We start from the raw sequence: 19423 nt of genomic DNA, 5'->3' as shown, positions 1-19423 counted from the left end.
CCAACTCATTACACTCACATTCTATTATAAAATCAATATAAAAATGTGGGACCTACACATTCCACTAACTTTTTCCACCAATTTTTCTTCTCATTTCTTAAAACCCATGCCGAGTCAAACATGGACAACATTTCACGGACGGAGGGAGTAATATTTATAATTCTCTTATAATTTACCTCTCCTTTTGGATATGCCACTTAGTTAATATAATACTACCAGGGGCGGAGCTACGGTGGGGCATGGGGGCCTTGGGCGCCCCAGCCATTTGAACTTTAACTATAATATATATTCGAAAAATGGGAAGAGATAGCCGGCCGGTCGGCTGGATGGTGCGAACAAAGTTTGGTGATATCCTAAGAAAAATGGCAGCAACTGATTAATAGAATATTTCTAGATAAATTAGCATTGATTTTGATTTCAGATTTTAGATCATTTTGAAACGAATAATATTGTCTTTGAATAGTTGTTGTTGGTAGGGAAGTCAATCGGGCAGGCCCAGCGGGTTCCAGGTCAACCTTATTCGGGTTACGGATTAATCGGGTAGGGGGCAAATTGGACTGTGATTTTTTCGGGTTATAAAAGTTCAACCCTAACCCTAAAAGCTCGGGTTTCGGGCTAGCCCAACGGGTTTCGATGAAATTGACATGCGATCAATCCAATAAATAATGATAAAAATTAGCTAATTTATAAATATAAAATATTTAATTGTGATAAATTAGAGATATATGCTTAAACTTAATCATAAACATGATCAATACTAATATTTGAAATTTGTGCAAAATAATATAAACATATTTCAAAAATTTTTAAAGCATGTTATAGAAATTTTAATATTTTTAGTGAATTTAAAGTTTCTAATTTGTTAATCTATTATTATATTGATAGTCATATTTAGTTATGGGATGAGTTTTAAGAAAATGTAAAGAAAAATTGGTTGAATAAATTAGTGGAATATGAGTCTCATTTATGAAGTACTCCCTCCGTCCCTTAAATTTTTTCGCATTTTTTCATTTCCGTCAGTTTCACAAAATTTGTCACATTTCACTTTTTACAATTTTGGTAATGGACTCCATATTCCACGTACTCATTACAACTCACAATTTATTATAACACTAATAAGTACTCCCTCTGTTCCATTAGAAATGAAACGTTTCCTTTTTGGTCTATCCCATTAAAAATGAAACGTTTCTAAAAATGGTAACAATACTCTCTCTACTTTTTCTTCTCTCTTACTTTACTCTCTTCATTAACTCACAAAACAACACTACATAAAATCTCGTGTCGAAAAGCAAATGTTGCATATTTAATGGGACGGAGGGAGTATATAAAAGTATGATTCACTTTACACTAACTCATTCAACCCACTTTTTTTATATTAATTATTGTATGAAAATTAATTATTGCTTTGTATTTAAATTAATTATCGTATGTAAAGGAAATTTCAATTTATATTATCATATGTTTCCATTTTGTTTTAGAATTTTGAAAAATTAGGTAAATTCAAGCCTGTATATTATTAATTTAAAATTATTTAACTAATTTAATTAAATGGAATACGATATTTAGATTAGATCTACATAATAATGTGCTTTACATTTTGTCCAAAGGTAAGAAATTACAGATTTTCAAACAAGAAGGTTTTCAATAGATTGGATGCCCTTTAGAAAACATTATTGGAGATTTTCTAAAGATAAAGTGACGAAAGAGAAAAGACACCATAAAAAGTGAGAAACCAATCCAACTTTTCACTTGAATTATTGAATCAAGATAAGGTAGTATGGGTTCCCACAACGTGGAATACAGAAATCAAATTTCATTATCACATTGTAAGTGTGTGTGGATCTATGCATTGCTAATTTACTGATCAAAAGCATAGCATAAAAAAAAAAAAAGAAGAGAGAAAAGAGAAAAGAGAGAAAAATTAGGATGGCAGAATCTGTTGCAAATGCGTCTCTGGAAATCCTTCGTGATTTGCTGGTTGAAGAAACTAAGTTTCTGCTTAGTGTGAGCGGTGATGTTGACAAAGTCAAAGCAGATCTAAGAAGCATCCATGCCTTGTTGATGAGAGCTGACAGAGAGAGACGTGATTCTCCAACTCTAAAGCTTTACATATCTCAACTCCAAGATTTGGCTTTCAAAGCTGAGAATCTGCTCGAAACGTATGCGGTTGAAGTTGAGTCCAAAAGGGAAGAAGGGCGGAGGAGCCTCAAGGATAAATTCAAAAGGTACATTTGCATCATGTGTGAGTGCAGCAGTGTCCACGAGGTTGGGAAAGAGGCTCGCCACATAATATCAGCCCTGGCCGACCTCACTAACAAGTTAGAGTCGGAATTGGGACAAGAAAGCTCATCTCTCTCGAGGCAGGGAGATGATGAGCGGCAGCGGATGTTGAGGCAGACTTATGCTCATGAGGTTGAGCTTCATTTCGTTGGCATGGAGAGAGACATCGAGCTTTTACTCTCCATGGTGAAGGATGAAACGAGGAGGAAACGAGTAGTGAAGATATATGGGATGGGTGGTCTCGGAAAAACTACTCTCGCCAGAAAGGTGTACAACCATAGAGACCTCCAGTCTTATGCTCGGGCTTGGGTTTGCATCACCCAAAAATTTGAACAAAAGGCAGTTTTGGGAAAGATTTTGAAACAACTTGATAGCAAGGCAAAGATTGATGACTTGGAAGTTGAGGATTTGGTGACAAGAATTCATAGTTTATTGGTGGAGAGGAAATGTGTGATTGTGATAGATGATATATGGGAAGATGATCATTGGGAGATCATAAAGCAAGCTTTTCCGGTGAATTGTAATGTCATTCTCACCACTCGCTCCAAGAATATTGCTAATCAACAATCCGAACCTCACAAGTTGAAGTTGCTTACAGAAGATGAAGGTTGGGCTTTACTTCAAAAAGTAGCAGATTTATCTCCAGGTCAGAAGTTTAATTCTCTTCTTTTTTCGATATTTTCATTGTGTAATTTCGTTGTAAACTTAGAGCTTTCCCATCTAAATATAGCTTTCTCGAATATGTTTGGATGGTTATTCTGTTAGAAATTTAGAGTCTTTTCAACTATTGTGGAAGTCTTTTCGAATATGTTTGGATGCCTCATATTATTTTGTATATTGTGGCAGTTGATCCGGATTTTAAATCATTTGAAGATATTGGAAGAGTAATTGTATCAAAATGCGAAGGTTTACCACTATCAATTTGTGTTATTGGAGGGATTTTGTATCAAAAAGTACATACTTTACCAGAATGGAGAAGGGTAAATCAAAACATGGAATTGAATTTGAGGTGTGGAGAAGGTGTTGAAAAATACACCAGAGTAAATCAGGTGTTGGAGTTGAGCTATGATGCCTTACCTTATTATTTAAAACCATGTTTCCTCTATCTAGCATGTTTTCCCGAGGATGAAGAGATTAATACAAAGAGATTGTATCTACTGTGGATGGCGGAAGGCTTCATTTCATACCAAGATAAAGGACCTAATGAGACTCTAAGAGATGTGGCCCAAAGATATCTAACTGAGCTTGGTATGAGGTGTATGGTTCAACTCCATGAAGCTAGTTACTACTCTCCACTTAACAAGTTCAATACATGTGGGCTTCATGATTTGATGCATGATCTCTGCTCTTCTAAAGCTGAAGCTGAAGAAGAAAAGTTTGTGAAGCGCATTGATGCTTCTAAAAATCTGACCGACATTCTTTCACCAACTCAAAAAAGGTTAGTAATACCTCCATCCATTGGCAATTCCATAAGCAGATTAGCCATCAATTTTGACTATGACAATTGTATTGTGTCAAGTATAGTTGGGTTAGAGGAAGTAAAAGGTCTTAGATCTTTTATGCTTTTCGCAGAGCCTTCATCTTTACCGGTCATTGGTTTCAAAGAGAGTACTATTGACTTTGAGATGTCGCATTATTTGAGGATATTAGTGGTAGAAGGTTGTAAGATTGGAGGGGGAGAGTTACCAATCAAGGTGACTGAACTTATTCATTTAAGATACTTGAGTTTGAATAACTCTCTGGTGGGTGAGCTACCAAAGTCTATATGCAACATGGTATACCTGCAGACCTTAGATTTGAGAGTCCGGAAAGTTATTAAATTGCCAGATGTGATTTGTAAGATGAAAAGTCTAAAGCATCTATTTCTCCCATATTATGGCATAGAAGTGATTGGAGGGGAGAAACTAAGACTAGATGGGCTACATGAGTTGGAGACATTAGAATGGATCAACAGTCAGACAACTTGCGTTGCAGATATCCCCAAATTGATTAGTCTACAGAGTCTAGGTGTTAGATTTTGTGATGTGGATAGCATGTCAATTGTGTTGAGCAACAAAAATAGCCAATTACGTGAGACTCGTCTTGAGGTTCAGTCATGTGATCTAAGTTCAGAGAAAGATATGGAGGTTTTAAATGAGGGGTTGATGTCTCCATCGTTGGTTACTTTGGTGATGTATGAATGCAATATGAGTGGCGGTTTTCCATACTACAAACAAGGGATGTGTCAGAATTTAGTAACTTTGAGACTATATAACTGCAAGGGTAAGGTAGACGTCGAGGACTTCGGCAAGTATCCCATGTTGCAAATTCTAACTTTACAGGACTTTGTCAAGATGGCAGAAACAATAACTTTCCGTTCAAATTCATTTCCACAACTCAAGCTCCTTGAATTATACATGTTGCCAGATTTAAAGAAATGGGAAGTGGAAAAAGGAGCAATGCCAAATCTTACTTCCTTTGAGATCACGGGTTGCCCCAATTTGGAGAAGCTTCCAGATGGTCTGAGATTCTCCTCCTCTCTTCGACGGATCAGAATGTGGAATATGCCAAGAGAATTTATAGAGAGAGTAAATGGAGAAGATTATGGGCCATTTGTCGAGAAGTGCTTGACGTTTTAGAGGTAATAAATTTGTGAGCATATATTATTAATTACTGTACTACTCCATATATATTCGTCCATATATATTGGCTAGGGAAGTTGTTTCTCTTTTGTGTTTTCTACATAACTAACTGCTATATTTGATCTTTATCAGATGATAACTTTCCTGTCCAACATGGACATAGCTTTGATTTCTAATTATTAATAGTTATACTCTCATATTAATAATTAGGCTCTCCAGCGCACCTCCACGGCCACACCTGAGCCACCTACATCAGCTCCAATACATCCGCACTGCAACCAACATCCACATCATATGCTCCAAGATTATGTTTAGTTATTTCTTTATAGAGTTAGAGTCTATTTTAAGTCTTGTTATTGAGTCGGTTATTATTTTCATCTGGGTTTTCTTTGTGGTTCTTTCCCGGATCAGATTACAAGAGTCGAACCACATAGGTTTAGGTCTGTTTTTCCATTAGATAAGTTGAGCAATACGAACTTATCTTTTCTGACTTGTATCATATATCTTCGTGATATTTTATCAATTTGTTTTCTTGTAGTACAACTTATAATTCTCTTTTTTCAAATGCCCACAATTGAATGTTAGGTGGATTTGGTTTTTGTGTCCAACAAATGCTATTATTTTTATATAGTAGTATAGTTTTTGTGGACAGATATCTAGACACACTTGAAGCTCCAATTTTGACAAAAATATCATGAAGAGTTCCCAAAAAATGAAGTGAAATGCAGGCATCTAGGCAATCCATCATCCAAACACTTCCATCCTTGTTCCACCAAGTCACTTGCTTTCTGCGTCAAATATATCAGTTCTGAACAGCATATAAGGAAAAACAAACGAAAGCCAAAACTAAACACTAGCTAGATACATAGGCTGAAATGTTTTGGGAAAAAGGAAAATAAAAAACTATGTTTAAATGTAGAAACATATCACTCCTGCAATTTGAACAACTCAACCCTATAAGACTTGACTCCTAACTGAAATTTGAACAACTCTCCAAGTAGTATTATACAATCAAATTTTTCTGCGGACTATAGTCGCAACTAGCTAGGCAACTAGCCAAATTGACTACTATGCTTTGTCCTAAATATGCATATAAAGAAACTTTGAAGTCACCCGTTCAAAAAAATACACACAATTACCATTTTCCTAAATATGAACATCATATAAGTTGATACGGTCATACAAATAAGGATATTTGTTAAATAAGGTTCTTTTTAACAAACATGATTCTCACCTTCATTTTTTGGCGAAGGAACCAGATTAGTTAGAGGAAAACACAAGGCTCAACTAAACCAGTGGTTCCTATAATAGTTATTAATCTGTAATCGTGCATCAGCAAAGATTGGATCATATCCAACTCCTCTTCTTTATGCAAGGGTTACTATAATAAACACAGCCAGAGGTTTAACTACATTGCCATCCTAACAGGTTCGAGAATCCAAGGTTTAGGGGATATTAATCGATACGACGATCCATAATCTGACAATGATGACATAGCCACGAAGAGAACAAATGATTTTTGCACTTGAGCATTATTTTATTGCCACATGGCAACTTATTATTCGTCCACGTGTACAAATGATTGGCCAGGAATGGTGGTATGATGTTATTTTAAGAGGTGTTGTCATTATATTTATCATCTATATTTAATTATATTTATCATCTGTATTTAAATTATTTATCACCAATAAAATTTACTACTAAATTATAGTGTTATATGAAGTATTAAATTATATTAATCATTTCTATTTAACTTATATATAAAATACTCCCTCCGTCCAACTTAAAATGAAACATTTGGAAATCGGCACGGAATTTTATGTAGTGTTATTTTGTGAGTGAATGAAGAGAGAGTAAAGTAAGAGAGATGAAAAAGTAGAGATAGAGTTGTTTCCATTTTAGGAAACGTTTCATTTTTAATGGGACAGCTAAAAAAGGAAAACATTTCATTTTTAATGGGACAGAGGGAGTATATAGTATTTAATCCTCCCTACGTCTCATAAAAGATGTCTCACTTTTCTTTTTAGATTGTCCCACTAAAGATGTCACATTTTCATTTTTAAAAAAAGTTTTATCTCACAATAATATAAATAGTATTATATTATCTCTTTCCACATAACACACAAAATAAAACTTCATAAAATCCTGTGTCGTCCCACAAGTTTGACATCTTTTGTGGGTATTATGGTTGAACCACTGGTCTAATCAGTCCGACCAGTTGAACCATGAACTGATAGCTTCGCTTGTTCACGTATCGGTCCTATTTTTAAAACATTGGCCTTAGTCCTGTGTAGTGTTACGAAAAGACCAAGGCAATACGAACAAGAATCGAAGAAACTAAACATAATTAGTGTGTTGCATTGCTATTACTGATAAAAGGCAGGGCAAAAAAAATAAAGAAAGAGAGAGAGAGAGAAAAAGAAAGTAGAATCGCAGAATTTGTTGCAAATGCGTCTCTGGAAATCCTTGGTGAATTGGTGTAGGCTCTTGAAGAATAAATTAAATCCCTAAACATTACTAAAGAATAAAGCACACTTCCAAACATTATTAAAGCAAAAGAATAAAGCAAACTCCTAATGACTAAAAGTAGAATCTCTATACTACACAAGGCAAGTATAGTGAGCTTCCTTCTTTATCAAAAGTTTCCATCTGCTTTAATTGGGTGTTCTTCTTTTCTCCACTTTGAAAATCTCTGTATTGCTGTGAAGCATTTGTGTAGAATGGCAGAATTTGTTGCAAATGCTTCTCTAGAAATCCTTCGTGATTTGCTGGTTGAAGAAACTAAGTTTCTGGTTAGTGTGAGCGGTGATGTTGACAAAGTCAAAGCAGATCTGAGAAGCATTCATGCCTTGTTGATGAAAGCTGACAGAGAGAGACACGATTTTCCAACTCTAAAGCTTTACATTTCCCAACTCAAAGATCTTGCTGAAAAAGCTGAGAATCTGCTTGAAATGTATGCGGTTGAAGTTGAGTCCAAAAGGGAAGAAGGGCGGAGGAGCCTCAAGGATAAATTCAAAAGGTACATTTGTATCATATGCGAGTGTTACAGTGTCCACGAGGCTGGGAATGAGGCTCGCCACATAATATCAGCACTGGCCGAGCTCACTAACAAGTTAGAGTCGGAGTTGGGACAAGAAACCTCATCTCTATCGAGGCAGGGAGATGATGAGCGGCAGCGGATGTTGAGGCAGACGTATGGTCATGAGGTTGAACCTCATTTCGTGGGCATGGAGAGTGACATCAAGCTTTTGGTCTCCAAGGTGAAGGATGTGAAACGGCCCCGATTAGTGAAGATATATGGGATGGGTGGTCTCGGAAAAACTACTCTAGCCAGAAAGGTGTACAACCACACAGACCTCCAATCTTATGCTCGAGCATGGGTTTGCATCACCCAACAGTTTCAACCTAAGGCTGTTTTTGGTGAGATTTTGAGACAACTTGATAGCAGCGTCCAACAGAGTCAGATTGATGGCATGCAAGAGGCCGAGTTGGTGACAAGAATTCATAGTTTTTCCAATGGGAGGAAATGTTTGGTGGTGATTGATGATATTTGGAAATATGATGATTGGGATATCATAAAGAAAGTTTTTCCGATGAATTGTAATATCATTCTCACCACTCGCTCCCAGAATATTGCTAATCTAGAATCCGAACCTCACATGTTGAAGTTTCTTACAGAAGATGAAGGTTGGGCTTTACTTCAAAAAATAGCAAATTTATCTCCAGGTAAGAAGTTTAACTCTCTTCTTTTTTTGATGTTATAATTGTGTAATTAGAGCGTGTTATCTAAATATAGCATTACTGAATGTATAACTCTTTCGATTTTTATATTAAAATTATCGATACAAAGATATAACTTTATTAATTGTCCCGTATTGATATACTTATGTCTTTGTGTTGATATTTTAATTTACATATTGTGTTGATAAAATTATGTCTTTGTGTTATTAATTTTAGGGATATTGCCATCTAATATCACGAAACTTTCAAAAAGTTGGGTTTTTCCCACGAACTTTAAAATTGGCAAATACTCCCTCCGTCCCCCATTAAGAGTCACACTTTGACCAGGCACGAGTTTTAAAAAATGTAAAGAAAAGTTAGTTGAAAAAGTTAGTGGAATGTGGGACCCATTTTTTTTATATTGGTTTTATAATAAAATGTGAGTGAATTGAGTTAGTGGAATGTGAGACCTACTTACCATTTGTGGTAAAAATGAAGTGTGACTCTTAATTGGGGACAGATCGAAATGGAAAAGTGTGACTCTTAATAGGGGACGGAAGGAGTAATATCATGAACTTTATCTCGGGTTTGTTTTTTCCCACGAATGAAAAATTCTTCAAATAAACGGATCTTTTTCGTAATTTATCAACAACAATTTTGAGAGCTTCAAGTTTTTCAATATTTTAAGATAGTTTTTCTTGAAACGCACCCTCCAAAATTGTTCTTCAATCTATTAAAATAACATGAATTTTTTCATTCGTGGAAAAAAACAAACAAAGGGCAAAGTTCATGATATTATTTGTCAATTTTAAAGTTCGTAGGAAAAACCTAACTTTTTGAAAGTTTTGTGATATTAGATGCCAATATCCCTTAATTTTAATAAACAAATTGAAAGTTATGCATTAAATTACTCCCTCCGTCCCCCATAATTTTACTCACTTTGACCCGGCACGGGTTTTAAGAAATTTAATGGAAAGTGAGTTGAAAAAGTTGGTGGGATGTGGGTCCTACTTTTAAAGTATTAGTTTTATAATAAAATGTGAGTAGGAATGAGTTAGTGGAATATGGGGTCCACTGCTAAAAATGGTAAAAATGAAGTGGGTAAAATTATGGGGGACGGCCCAAAATGGAATACTGGGTAAAATTATGAGGGACGGAGGGAGTAGCTATTATTTAATAATAACCCTATTTTAGCTGGTTTATGTTTTCTTTTCGGTATTCTATTAGATATAGAGCCTTTTTAAATGAAATGTACTGTAACTAACTTCTTCGGATTTTTGAATTTTCATTTTACAAGATATTTCGAATGTGTCGTCGCAGTTTGGATTAAGTACAAGCATTTTGGACTTTTGGAATTAGATTTATGATTAGATTATATATTTTGAATTATCTCGGATTATGCATAAATTTAATATGATATCCGAAATTCCAAATACATGCCCCTATTTAAAATCTTTTTGAATTAGTTCGGATTATGCATAAATTCAATATGATATCCAAATACATGCCCATATTTAATAGAAGAAGAAAAATTCCATAATCAAGATATGCCAAGGTGGCAATGCGATGTGAATGAATCATTAAGTTAGGATGACAGATAAAAATAATCTAGAGCACTCATTCATTTTAATTTGATGAATTGTACTACTCCGTGTTGTAAGGCTGGCCACAACTAGAAATTGATCTAGAGCACTATTTACTTTCATTTGTTTCTTTTAAGAATAAATTGAATATCTGCATCTTATTTTTTCCCATCTAAATATAGCTGTTTCGAATATGTTTTGATGGTTATTCTGTCAGAAATTTAGAGTCTTTTCGAATATGTTTGGATGCCTCATATTATTTTGTATATTGTGGCAGTTGATCCGTATTTTAAATCATTTGAAGATATTGGAAGAGTAATTGCATCAAAATGCGACGGTTTACCACTATCAATTTGTGTTATTGGAGGGATTTTGCATCAAAAAGGACATAGTTTACCAGAATGGAGAAGGGTAAAAGAAAACATGGAATTGAATTTGAGGTGTGGAGAAGGTGTTGAAAAATACACCACAGTAAATCAGGTGTTGGAGTTGAGCTATGATGCCTTACCTTATTATTTAAAACCATGTTTCCTCTATCTAGCATGTTTTCCCGAGGATGAAGAGATTGATACTGGGAGATTGTATTTGTTGTGGATGGCGGAAGGCTTCATTTCATACCAAGATAAAGGACCTAACGAGACTCTCAGAGATGTGGCCCAAAGATATCTAACTGAACTTGCTATGAGGTGTATGGTTCAACTTCATAAAGGTAGTTACTACTCTCCACTAAACAAGTTGGATAAGTGTGGGCTTCATGATTTGATGCATGATCTCTGCTCTTCTAAAGCTGGAGCTGAAGAAGAAAAGTTTCTGAAGCGCATTGATGCTTCTAAATATTTTACCGGCATTCTTTCACCAACTCAAACAAGGTTAGTAATACCTCCATCAGTTGGCAATTACAAAAGCAGATTAGCCATCAGTTGTGACTTTGAGAGTGAAGTGTCAGGTATAAGTGGGTTAGAGGAAGTTAAAGGTCTTAGATCATTTATACTTCTCCAAAAGTCTTGTGGTATGATTGACTTCAAAGAGAGTACGATTGACTTTAAGATGTCGCAATACTTGAGGATATTTGTGGTAGAAAGTTGTGAGTTTGAAGGGGGAAAATTACCAAGCAAGGTGGGTGAACTAATTCATTTGAGATACTTGAGTTTGAGGGATTCTAATGTTAGAGAGCTACCAAAGTCTATATGCAACCTGCCATACTTGCAGACCTTAGATTTGCAAGTTCGGGATGGAATTAGATTGCCAAATGTGATTTGTAAGATGAAAAGGCTAAAGCATTTGTTTCTCCCAAATGGTGACATAGAAGTGATTGGAGGGGAGAAACTAAGACTAGATGGTCTACAAGAGTTGGAGACATTAGAAAGGATCAACAGTGAGACAACTTGCATTGCAGATATCCCCAAATTGATTAGTCTACAGAGTCTAGATGTTACAGTTTGTGATGAGGATAGCATGGCAATTGTGTTGAGCAACAAAAATAGCCAATTACGTGAGACTCGTCTTCAGGTTAAGTCATGTGATCTAAGTTCTGAAAAAGATATGGAGGTTTTAAATGAGGGGTTGATGTCTCCATCGTTGGTTAATTTGGATATGGATGAATGCAATATGAGTGGCGGTTTTCCACGCTACAAAAAAGGGATGTGTCAGAATTTAGTAACTTTGAGACTATATAACTGCAAGGGTAAGGTAGATGTGGAGGAGTTTGGCAAGTATCCCATGTTGCAAGAGCTAATTTTAGAGGACTTTGTCAAGATGGAAGAAACAATAACTTTCCGTTCAAATTCATTTCCACAACTCAAGGAGCTTGGATTCACAGAGTTGCAAGATTTAAAGAAATGGGAAGTGGAAAAAGGAGCAATGCCAAAACTTACCTCCTTGTACATCATAGAGTGCCCCAGCCTGGAGAAGGTTCCAGATGGTTTGAGATTCTCCTCCTCTCTTCGACTGATGGATATCATGAGTATGCCAAGAGAATTTATAGAGAGAGTAAATGAAGAAGATTATGGGCCATTTGTCGAGAAAAGAATAGGCTATTAGGGTCCGTTCTATGAGGAGAATATTTATGAGAAGAATATTTTTGTGAAGTGCCTGATGTTTTTGGAGGTAATAAATTTGTGACCATAGATTATTAATTATATACTATATATTGGCCGAGGAAGTTGATTCTCTTTTGTGTTTTGTATATATCTAACTGCTATATATACATAATGATCTTGACCTTGTGCTATTTCTACGGTCCAACATAGCTTTGATTTCTAATTATTAATTATTACTCTCATATTAATAAGTTGAGCAATACGAACTTATTTTTTTTTCTGGCATGTATCATATATCTTTGTGATATTTTATCAATTTGTTTTCTTGTAGTACAACTTATAATTCTATTTTTTCAAATGCCCACAATTGAATGTTGGTGGATTTGTTTTCTGTGTCCAGCAAATGCTATTAATGTTACACACTATAGTTTTTGTGGACAGATGAAGTAATCTTTCTAGATAAATGTTAAATTGGGATCTGAAATAACCAGGAATGTATAATTGAATGTTTATTGAAGCACCAAATTTGACAAAAATATCATGAAGAATTCCAAAAAATAAGGTGAAATGCAGGCATCTAGGCAATCCATCATCAAGTCACTTGCTTTCTGCGTCATATATATCAGTTCTGAACCCTATAAGACTTGGACTCCTAACTGAAATTCGAACACACTCTCCAAGTATTACATAATCAAAATTTGTTTATGTACTCTCATATTCATACGGATCACACTCCAAACCACATTTTTATCACAATCCAGTGCACCTCCTGACTCTCCACGACCAACACCCAAGACACCTACATCGGCTCCAACACGCCAGCACCACAACCGACATCCACATCCTAAGTTCCATGATCATGTTCAGTTATTTCCTTATATAGAGTCATGTCTGTTTTAAAGTATTGTTATCGAGTCAGTTATTTATTTCCATTTGGGTTTTCTTTGTGGTTCTTTCCGGATCAAATTATGGGCGTCGAACCACGCAGGATTAGTTTTGTTTTTCCATTATATTTGAGTCTTGTTATTTCTATTATTTCAATTGAGTAATAAGACCTCATCTTCTTCCTCCATGTCAAACCTGTATTACATATCCTCATGATATTCTATCAGAGGAAGAACAGGGGCGTAGATCAGAGGAATTAGAATTTTGAACTGAGGACCTCTCTGTTGCCTTCTGACGACGTCGCTTCATGGATAAATTACGGGATTCAGATGAATGCGTATCAAATTGAACGAAATGTAATCGGAGGGGAGATGCAAACTTACTCGGGGCTCGGATCAGACGGCGGCGGGGCCATAACTACCTCTGGCTGGCCGTGATTTGGTATCGGAGATGTGATCGGCGGTTATTATCACTCGGTTTATGTATATGAGAGAAAATAGTGTATGAAAACTCTCTTAGTAAGAAAATCTACGATTGCTCCTTGTGTTACACTTCAAGAAAAATAGGTGTATTTTAGCAATGCCTATTAAACTATAGTAGCACATGTTGGATTGATAGAAATCACTCTAGTTTAGGCATAATTTTCAGAGGCAATATCCAATTTATAATCAGTATTCTTTATTTATGTTTCCTTTGTTCTTCCAAAGGATGCCTGAGATTATTTCCCTGCCCATAACCGGTGGCAATCTCAGTATTTAGAGTGGATTAAGAACAGTACTTGGGACTGAGATTATACTCTCATGTATATGAATTATGTTGCCGAGTAGCACACTGTATAGTGTATACGTTTATCTTCGTTTTAATCCTTACTAAGTGCAGGCGTGGTTAGAAACTGGCTAGAATTCATTCTTCGGCTTGATGGGCTCGGGTAACCCGACCAGCGGTTTGACAACTTTGATTCACAAGGATGCCTAGTGATTACATGACATGTAGGTTGACAAGACGCTCGAAGTCCTCTTAATTGGTACTGGTATCATTCCCTTTCAAAATATAATTATCTACAAGAATTGCTTTTATGTTTGTAGTTGTCCATCTAGAATCATATACACAATCCTAGAGTACTTGAATTTGATTCATGTTTGCATCAACATCATGCCTGTGAAATAATAATATGGATGCATTTAAAATGATATGGATAACACCAGTTGCTAGAAACTTGGTATTGTTATTCTGGAGACTGAACCAGTCTTATTTGTTGTGCCTTTGAGAACACCATTTAAAATATTATGACGAGGTGAAAATATCAACAATCATGATTTGAGAAGATAATACTTTCTCCGTCATTAAAAAATAGACTATATTTGATACGGTATGAGTTTGAATGCATAATTGGTAAAGTTTGAGAGAGATAGAAAGAAAAAGTGATTTAATGAGACTCAATTAGAGATGAAGAAGTTTTCTTAAATAGAATTAGTTTATTTTTAAGGGATATGATCTATTTTCAAGGGACGGATAGAGTATTAAAAAAGATGACAATGTTTATGTTTAAATAGCTTGTCTCTGTCTGCCGGCGCCTACGAAGTCAACAATATGAATACCTAACCTTAGTAAAATAATGGAAACCATGTCTATCAAGACGTGATCTATGTATAAAAATAATCATCGATATACTGCTATCACATTGTGCAACATCATTCTCTCATTATAAATCAATAAGCTTGCCCACTTCCCGAAATTTGCAGCAAAAAAAAAAAAAAAAAAAAAAGAAATAGAAAAAACAGAATGGCAGAATATCTTGCAAATGTGTTTATGGAAACTCTTCGTGATTTGCTGGTTGAAGAAACTAAGTTTCTGCTTAGTGTGGGCGGTGATGTTGAGAAAGTAAAAGGAGATTTGAGAAGCATACATGCCCTGTTGATGAAAGCTGACAGAGAAAGACGTGATTCTCCAACTCTAAAGCTTTACATATCTCAACTCAAAGATTTGGCTTTCAAAGCTGAGAATCTGCTTGAAAAGTATGCAGTTGAAGTTCAATCCAAAAGGCAAGGGCAGAAGAGCCTCAAGGAAAAATTTCAAAGGTATATTTGCATTATGTGCGAGTGTTACAGTGTGCAACGGGTTGGGAAGGAGGCTTGCGACATAATACCTGCCCTCGACAAACTCACTAAAGAGTTAAAGTCGGAGTTGGATCAACAAGGCTCATTGCTTTCGAAACAGGAAGACGAGCAGCAGCGTCTGTTGAGACAGACGTACGCTCATGAAGTTGAGCATGATTTCGTGGGCATGGAGAGAGACATCCAGATTTTGGTCTCCAAGGTGAAGGATGAAACGAGAAAGAAACGAGTAGTGAAGATATATGGGATGGGTGGTCTCGGAAAAACTACTCTCGCTAGAAAGGTATACAACCACATAGACCTCCAATCTTATGCCCGAGCATGGGTTTGCATCACCCAACAGTTTCAACCTAAGGCGGTTTTCGGTGATATTTTGAAACAACTTGATAGAAACGCAGATATTGGTGGCATGGAAGAGCTGGTGAGAGGAATTCATAATTTGTTGAAGGAGAGGAAATGTCTGGTGGTGATTGATGATATTTGGAATAATGATGATTGGGAGATTATAAGGCAAGCTTTTCCGGTGAATTGTAATGTCATTCTCACCACTCGTTATGAGAGTATTGCTAATCAACAATCTGACCCTCACGAGCTTAAATTTTTGACAAAAGATGAAGGTTGGGCTTTACTTCAAAAAGTAGTAGATTTATCTCCAGGTTAGAAGTTTAACTCTCTTCTTTCGTCATTGTTTACATTGTGTAATTTTCGTTGCAACTTTTTCGTCGAAATACTTATAGCATTTCTGAATATGTTAGCTAGGTTGGTCGATGTTTTCTTTGTGTTATTCTGTTAGAATTTAGATCCTTATCCTTTTTAATTAAAAGTAGCTCTTCTAGGAATTTAAAAGTTGGCCATATAAATTATGAACTTAGAATTTGTCAAAATTGAAATTGATGTGGCAAATCGGATTAAAAGATGTTAAGTCTGAAGTTGATCTGTCAAGTTGAACTTTGAGATTAGTTGACATTCAATATATTTTCTATTACTATTATTAAAAAATCTAGAACACATACCATACCGCTCCTGACAATTTAGCTAATGAAAGTAGATTGATCTTTAGATATCAAGTACCCCATAAGATACCTAATCATTTTCATTCCTTCCTATTTGCGAATTTTCATTGGAACTTAGTAAGTTAGAGAAATGGAGGAGAAAGTAATGGAGGGTATACTTGTCAAAATAAAATAAAATGGATATATATTTGAGTTAAGGCCACATTTGGTCCATAACATATGGCCGTTTTATCAATTTGGTCCTTAACATTATCTTTTTGATTATTTGGTCCCTCACAAATAAACTTCGACCCGAATCGGTCCTCACCGTTAAAAATAGACGGTCAACGTTATAATCATGTTTTGACCAAAATTAACAATTTTAATTAATATCTTTAATTATTTCAGAATAATAAAAATATAATTGTGTAAAACACATAAAAATATAATTGTGTAATGATATTAATTAAAGATATTATAAAATTATATTTTTATTATTCTTAAATAATTGAAGATACTAATTAAAATTGTTAATTTTGGTCAAAACATGATTAATAATGTTGACCGTCTATTTTTTAACGGCGAGGACCGATTCGGGTCGAAGTTTATTTGTGAGGGACCAAATAATCAAAAAGATAATGTTAAGGACCAAATTGATAAAACAGCCATATGTTAGGGACCAAATGTGGCCTTAACTCTATATATTTATATGAATTAATAAAGTAATGGAGGGTTACAAAAATATACTCATATGAATCAATCAACGAGGGTTATAACAAAATGAGGAGATAAATAAAAATCTTAAGCACAACTTATATTTTTATTCTAACTTGTAAGGCTGCCAACGTCTAGAAATTACTCTAGACCACTATTAACTTTTATTCTTATTGTTATTTTTTTCCTTCTAAGAATAAGCGAAACACATGCATTATATTATTTTATATATTGTGGCAGTTGATCCAGATTTAAAATCATTTGAGGATATTGGAAGAGTAATTATATCGAAGTGTGAAGGATTACCATTATCAATTTGTGTTATCGGAGGGATTTTACGTAAAAAAGTACACACTTTACCAGAATGGAGAAAGGTAAATCTGAACATGGAATTGAATTTGAGGTTTGGAGAAGGTGTTGAAAAATATACAAGAGTAAATCAGGTGTTGGACTTGAGCTATGACGCCTTGCCTTATTATTTGAAACCATGCTTCCTTTATTTAGCATGTTTTCCCGAGGATCACAAGATTGAAACAGAGAGATTGTATTTAATGTGGATGGCGGAAGGCTTCATTTCAAACCAAGATAAAGGACCTAACGAGACTCTAAGAGATGTGGCTCAAAGATATCTAACTGAACTTGCTATGAGGTGTATGGTTCAACTCCATGAAGCTGAGATCTACTCTCCACATGACAAGTTTGATTCGTGTGGGCTTCATGATTTACTGCATGATCTATGCTCTGCTAAAGCTGAAGATGAAAAGTTTCTAAAGCGCATTGATGCTTCTAAATATCTAACCGACATTCTTTCACCAACTGAAACAAGTTTAGTAGTACCTCCATCCGTTGGCAATTCTATAAGCAGATTAGCTATAAGTTGTGACTTCAAGAATGTATCAAGTATAGATGGTTTAGAGGAAGTTGAAGGGCTTCGATCTTTTATGCTTCTCCAAAAGTCTTTTGGTACACCATACATTGGTTGCAAAGAGAATACAATTGACTTTAAGATGTCGCAATACTTGAGGATATTTGTAGCGGACTGTAGTGTGTTTGAAGGGGGAACGTTACCAAGCAAGCTGGGTGAACTAATTCATTTAAGATACTTGAGTTTGAGGGGTTCTAATGTAAGTGAGCTACCAAAGTCTGTATGCAGCTTGCCATACTTGCAGACCTTAGATTTGCAAGTATCATGGAAGATTGTTATTAGATTGCCAAATATGATTTGGAAGATGAAAAGGCTAAAGAATTTGTTTCTCTATCCCAATATAGAAGTGATTGGAGGGGACAAACTAAGACTAGATGGGCTACTGCAGTTGGAGACATTAAAGTACATCACAAGTGAGACTTGTTGCATTGCGGATATCCCCAAATTGATCAGTCTACAAAGTCTACATGTTAGAGTTTGTGATGAGGATAGCATGTCATTTATGTTGAGCAACAAAAATAGCCAATTACGTGAGACTCATCTTTGGGTCGAGTCATGTGATCTAAGTTCGGAGAAAGATAAGGTGTTTTTAAACGATGGGTTGATGTCTCCATCGTTGGTTACTTTGGAGATGGAGAGATGCAATATGAGTGGCAGTTTTCCATACTACAAACAAGGGATGTGTCAAAATTTAGTAAGTTTGGTACTTTTGCATTGCAAGGTCAAGGTAGACATGGAGGAGTTTGGCAAGTATCCCATGTTGCAAGTGCTAAGTTTAGAGAAAATCAAAATAACAAAAACAACAACTTTCCTTTCAAATTCATTTCCACAACTCAAGCACCTTGGATTATGCGGGTTGCACGGTTTAAAGAAATGGGAAGTTGAAGATAGAGCAATGCAAAAACTTACTTTCTTGGGTATCTCTGGGTGCCCCAATTTGGAGAAGGTTCCAGATGGTTTGAAATCCATCTCCACTCTACGAAAGATGGATATCACGAATATGCCGAGAGAATTCATGGAGAGAGTAAATGAAGAAGATTATGGGCCATATGTCAAGAAAAACGTTTGTATGGAGGATATATACGAACCATGAAAGAGGGTTGAAGCAAAAGGTAGGAGGTAATCAATTTTTAAGGTTGTTTCTCTTTTGTATTTTCTATATAACTAACTGATATAGTATATATGAACTTGACCTTACTTGTGTTATTTCTTTTTCAGATGAGAACTTTCTGGTCCAACAAAGTTTCTCTTTGATTTATTGCCTCAAATAATAATAAGAGTTTCTTGAATTTGTTTATGTACTCTCGTATTGATACGGATCAGACTTGTGCACCTCCCGACTCTCCACGACCAACACCTGAGCCACCTACATCGGCTCCAACCCCTCCACTCCACAACCGACATATATCCACATCCTAAGTTCCGAGAGTATGTTTAGTTATTTCCTTATATAGTCGAGCCTATTTAAAGTCTTTTTATCGAGTCAGTTGTTTATTTCCATCCAGGTTTTCTTTGTTCTTTCCCGAATCAGATTAGGAGAGTCGACCACT

General features: G+C 35.5%; 3 protein-coding genes across 5 annotated transcripts; all 3 read left to right on the top strand.

Moving 5' to 3' along the window:
- The first annotated feature begins 1679 nt into the window (after positions 1–1679).
- On the top strand, positions 1680–5491 carry LOC148927034 (putative disease resistance protein At1g50180). Of its 3 annotated transcripts, none has more exons than XM_089070101.1 (3): positions 1680–2926; positions 3127–3718; positions 3853–4021. In XM_089070101.1, exons 1-3 carry the CDS (start codon positions 1927–1929, stop codon positions 3896–3898), a joined length of 1638 nt encoding a protein of 545 aa, XP_088926227.1. In that variant the 5' UTR covers positions 1680–1926; the 3' UTR covers positions 3899–4021. The 3 variants fall into 3 exon arrangements, with proteins under 3 accessions (XP_088926227.1, XP_088926226.1, XP_088926225.1); XM_089070100.1 differs by adding an exon at positions 5034–5491 and having other exon boundaries at positions 1681–2926; positions 3127–4900; XM_089070099.1 differs by adding an exon at positions 5112–5491 and having other exon boundaries at positions 1682–2926; positions 3127–4900.
- A 2079-nt stretch (positions 5492–7570) lies between these two features.
- Positions 7571–12418, top strand: LOC148927033 (putative disease resistance protein At1g50180). Its single transcript, XM_089056155.1, has 2 exons — positions 7571–8627; positions 10482–12418. Exons 1-2 carry the CDS (start codon positions 7622–7624, stop codon positions 12242–12244), a joined length of 2769 nt encoding a protein of 922 aa, XP_088912281.1. The 5' UTR covers positions 7571–7621; the 3' UTR covers positions 12245–12418.
- Positions 12419–14878: 2460 nt separating this feature from the next.
- Positions 14879–19097, top strand: LOC125193478 (putative disease resistance protein At1g50180). The gene is made up of 2 exons (XM_089056229.1): positions 14879–15898; positions 17189–19097. Exons 1-2 carry the CDS (start codon positions 14911–14913, stop codon positions 18964–18966), a joined length of 2766 nt encoding a protein of 921 aa, XP_088912355.1. The 5' UTR covers positions 14879–14910; the 3' UTR covers positions 18967–19097.
- The last annotated feature ends 326 nt before the right edge of the window (positions 19098–19423 follow it).

Source organism: Salvia hispanica, chromosome 4 (genome assembly GCF_029641045.1).
Source record: "Salvia hispanica isolate PSC_SH4W2 chromosome 4, Shi_PSC_v1, whole genome shotgun sequence".
NCBI classification, from domain to species: domain Eukaryota; kingdom Viridiplantae; phylum Streptophyta; class Magnoliopsida; order Lamiales; family Lamiaceae; genus Salvia; species Salvia hispanica.
This window is presented reverse-complemented; position numbering and strand designations above follow the sequence as displayed.

What these genes read in the sequence shown, in the direction of transcription:
- LOC125193478 (XM_089056229.1), top strand. Translation starts at nt 14,911, where the DNA reads ATGGCAGAATATCTTGCAAATGTGTTTATGGAAACTCTTCGTGATTTG. An exon ending in AGTAGTAGATTTATCTCCAG is followed by an intron (nt 15,899 to 17,188) that starts GTTAGAAGTTTA and finishes ATATTGTGGCAG; the next exon opens with TTGATCCAGATTTAAAATCA.
- LOC148927034 (XM_089070100.1), top strand. Translation starts at nt 1,927, where the DNA reads ATGGCAGAATCTGTTGCAAATGCGTCTCTGGAAATCCTTCGTGATTTG. An exon ending in AGTAGCAGATTTATCTCCAG is followed by an intron (nt 2,927 to 3,126) that starts GTCAGAAGTTTA and finishes ATATTGTGGCAG; the next exon opens with TTGATCCGGATTTTAAATCA.
- LOC148927033 (XM_089056155.1), top strand. Translation starts at nt 7,622, where the DNA reads ATGGCAGAATTTGTTGCAAATGCTTCTCTAGAAATCCTTCGTGATTTG. An exon ending in AATAGCAAATTTATCTCCAG is followed by an intron (nt 8,628 to 10,481) that starts GTAAGAAGTTTA and finishes ATATTGTGGCAG; the next exon opens with TTGATCCGTATTTTAAATCA.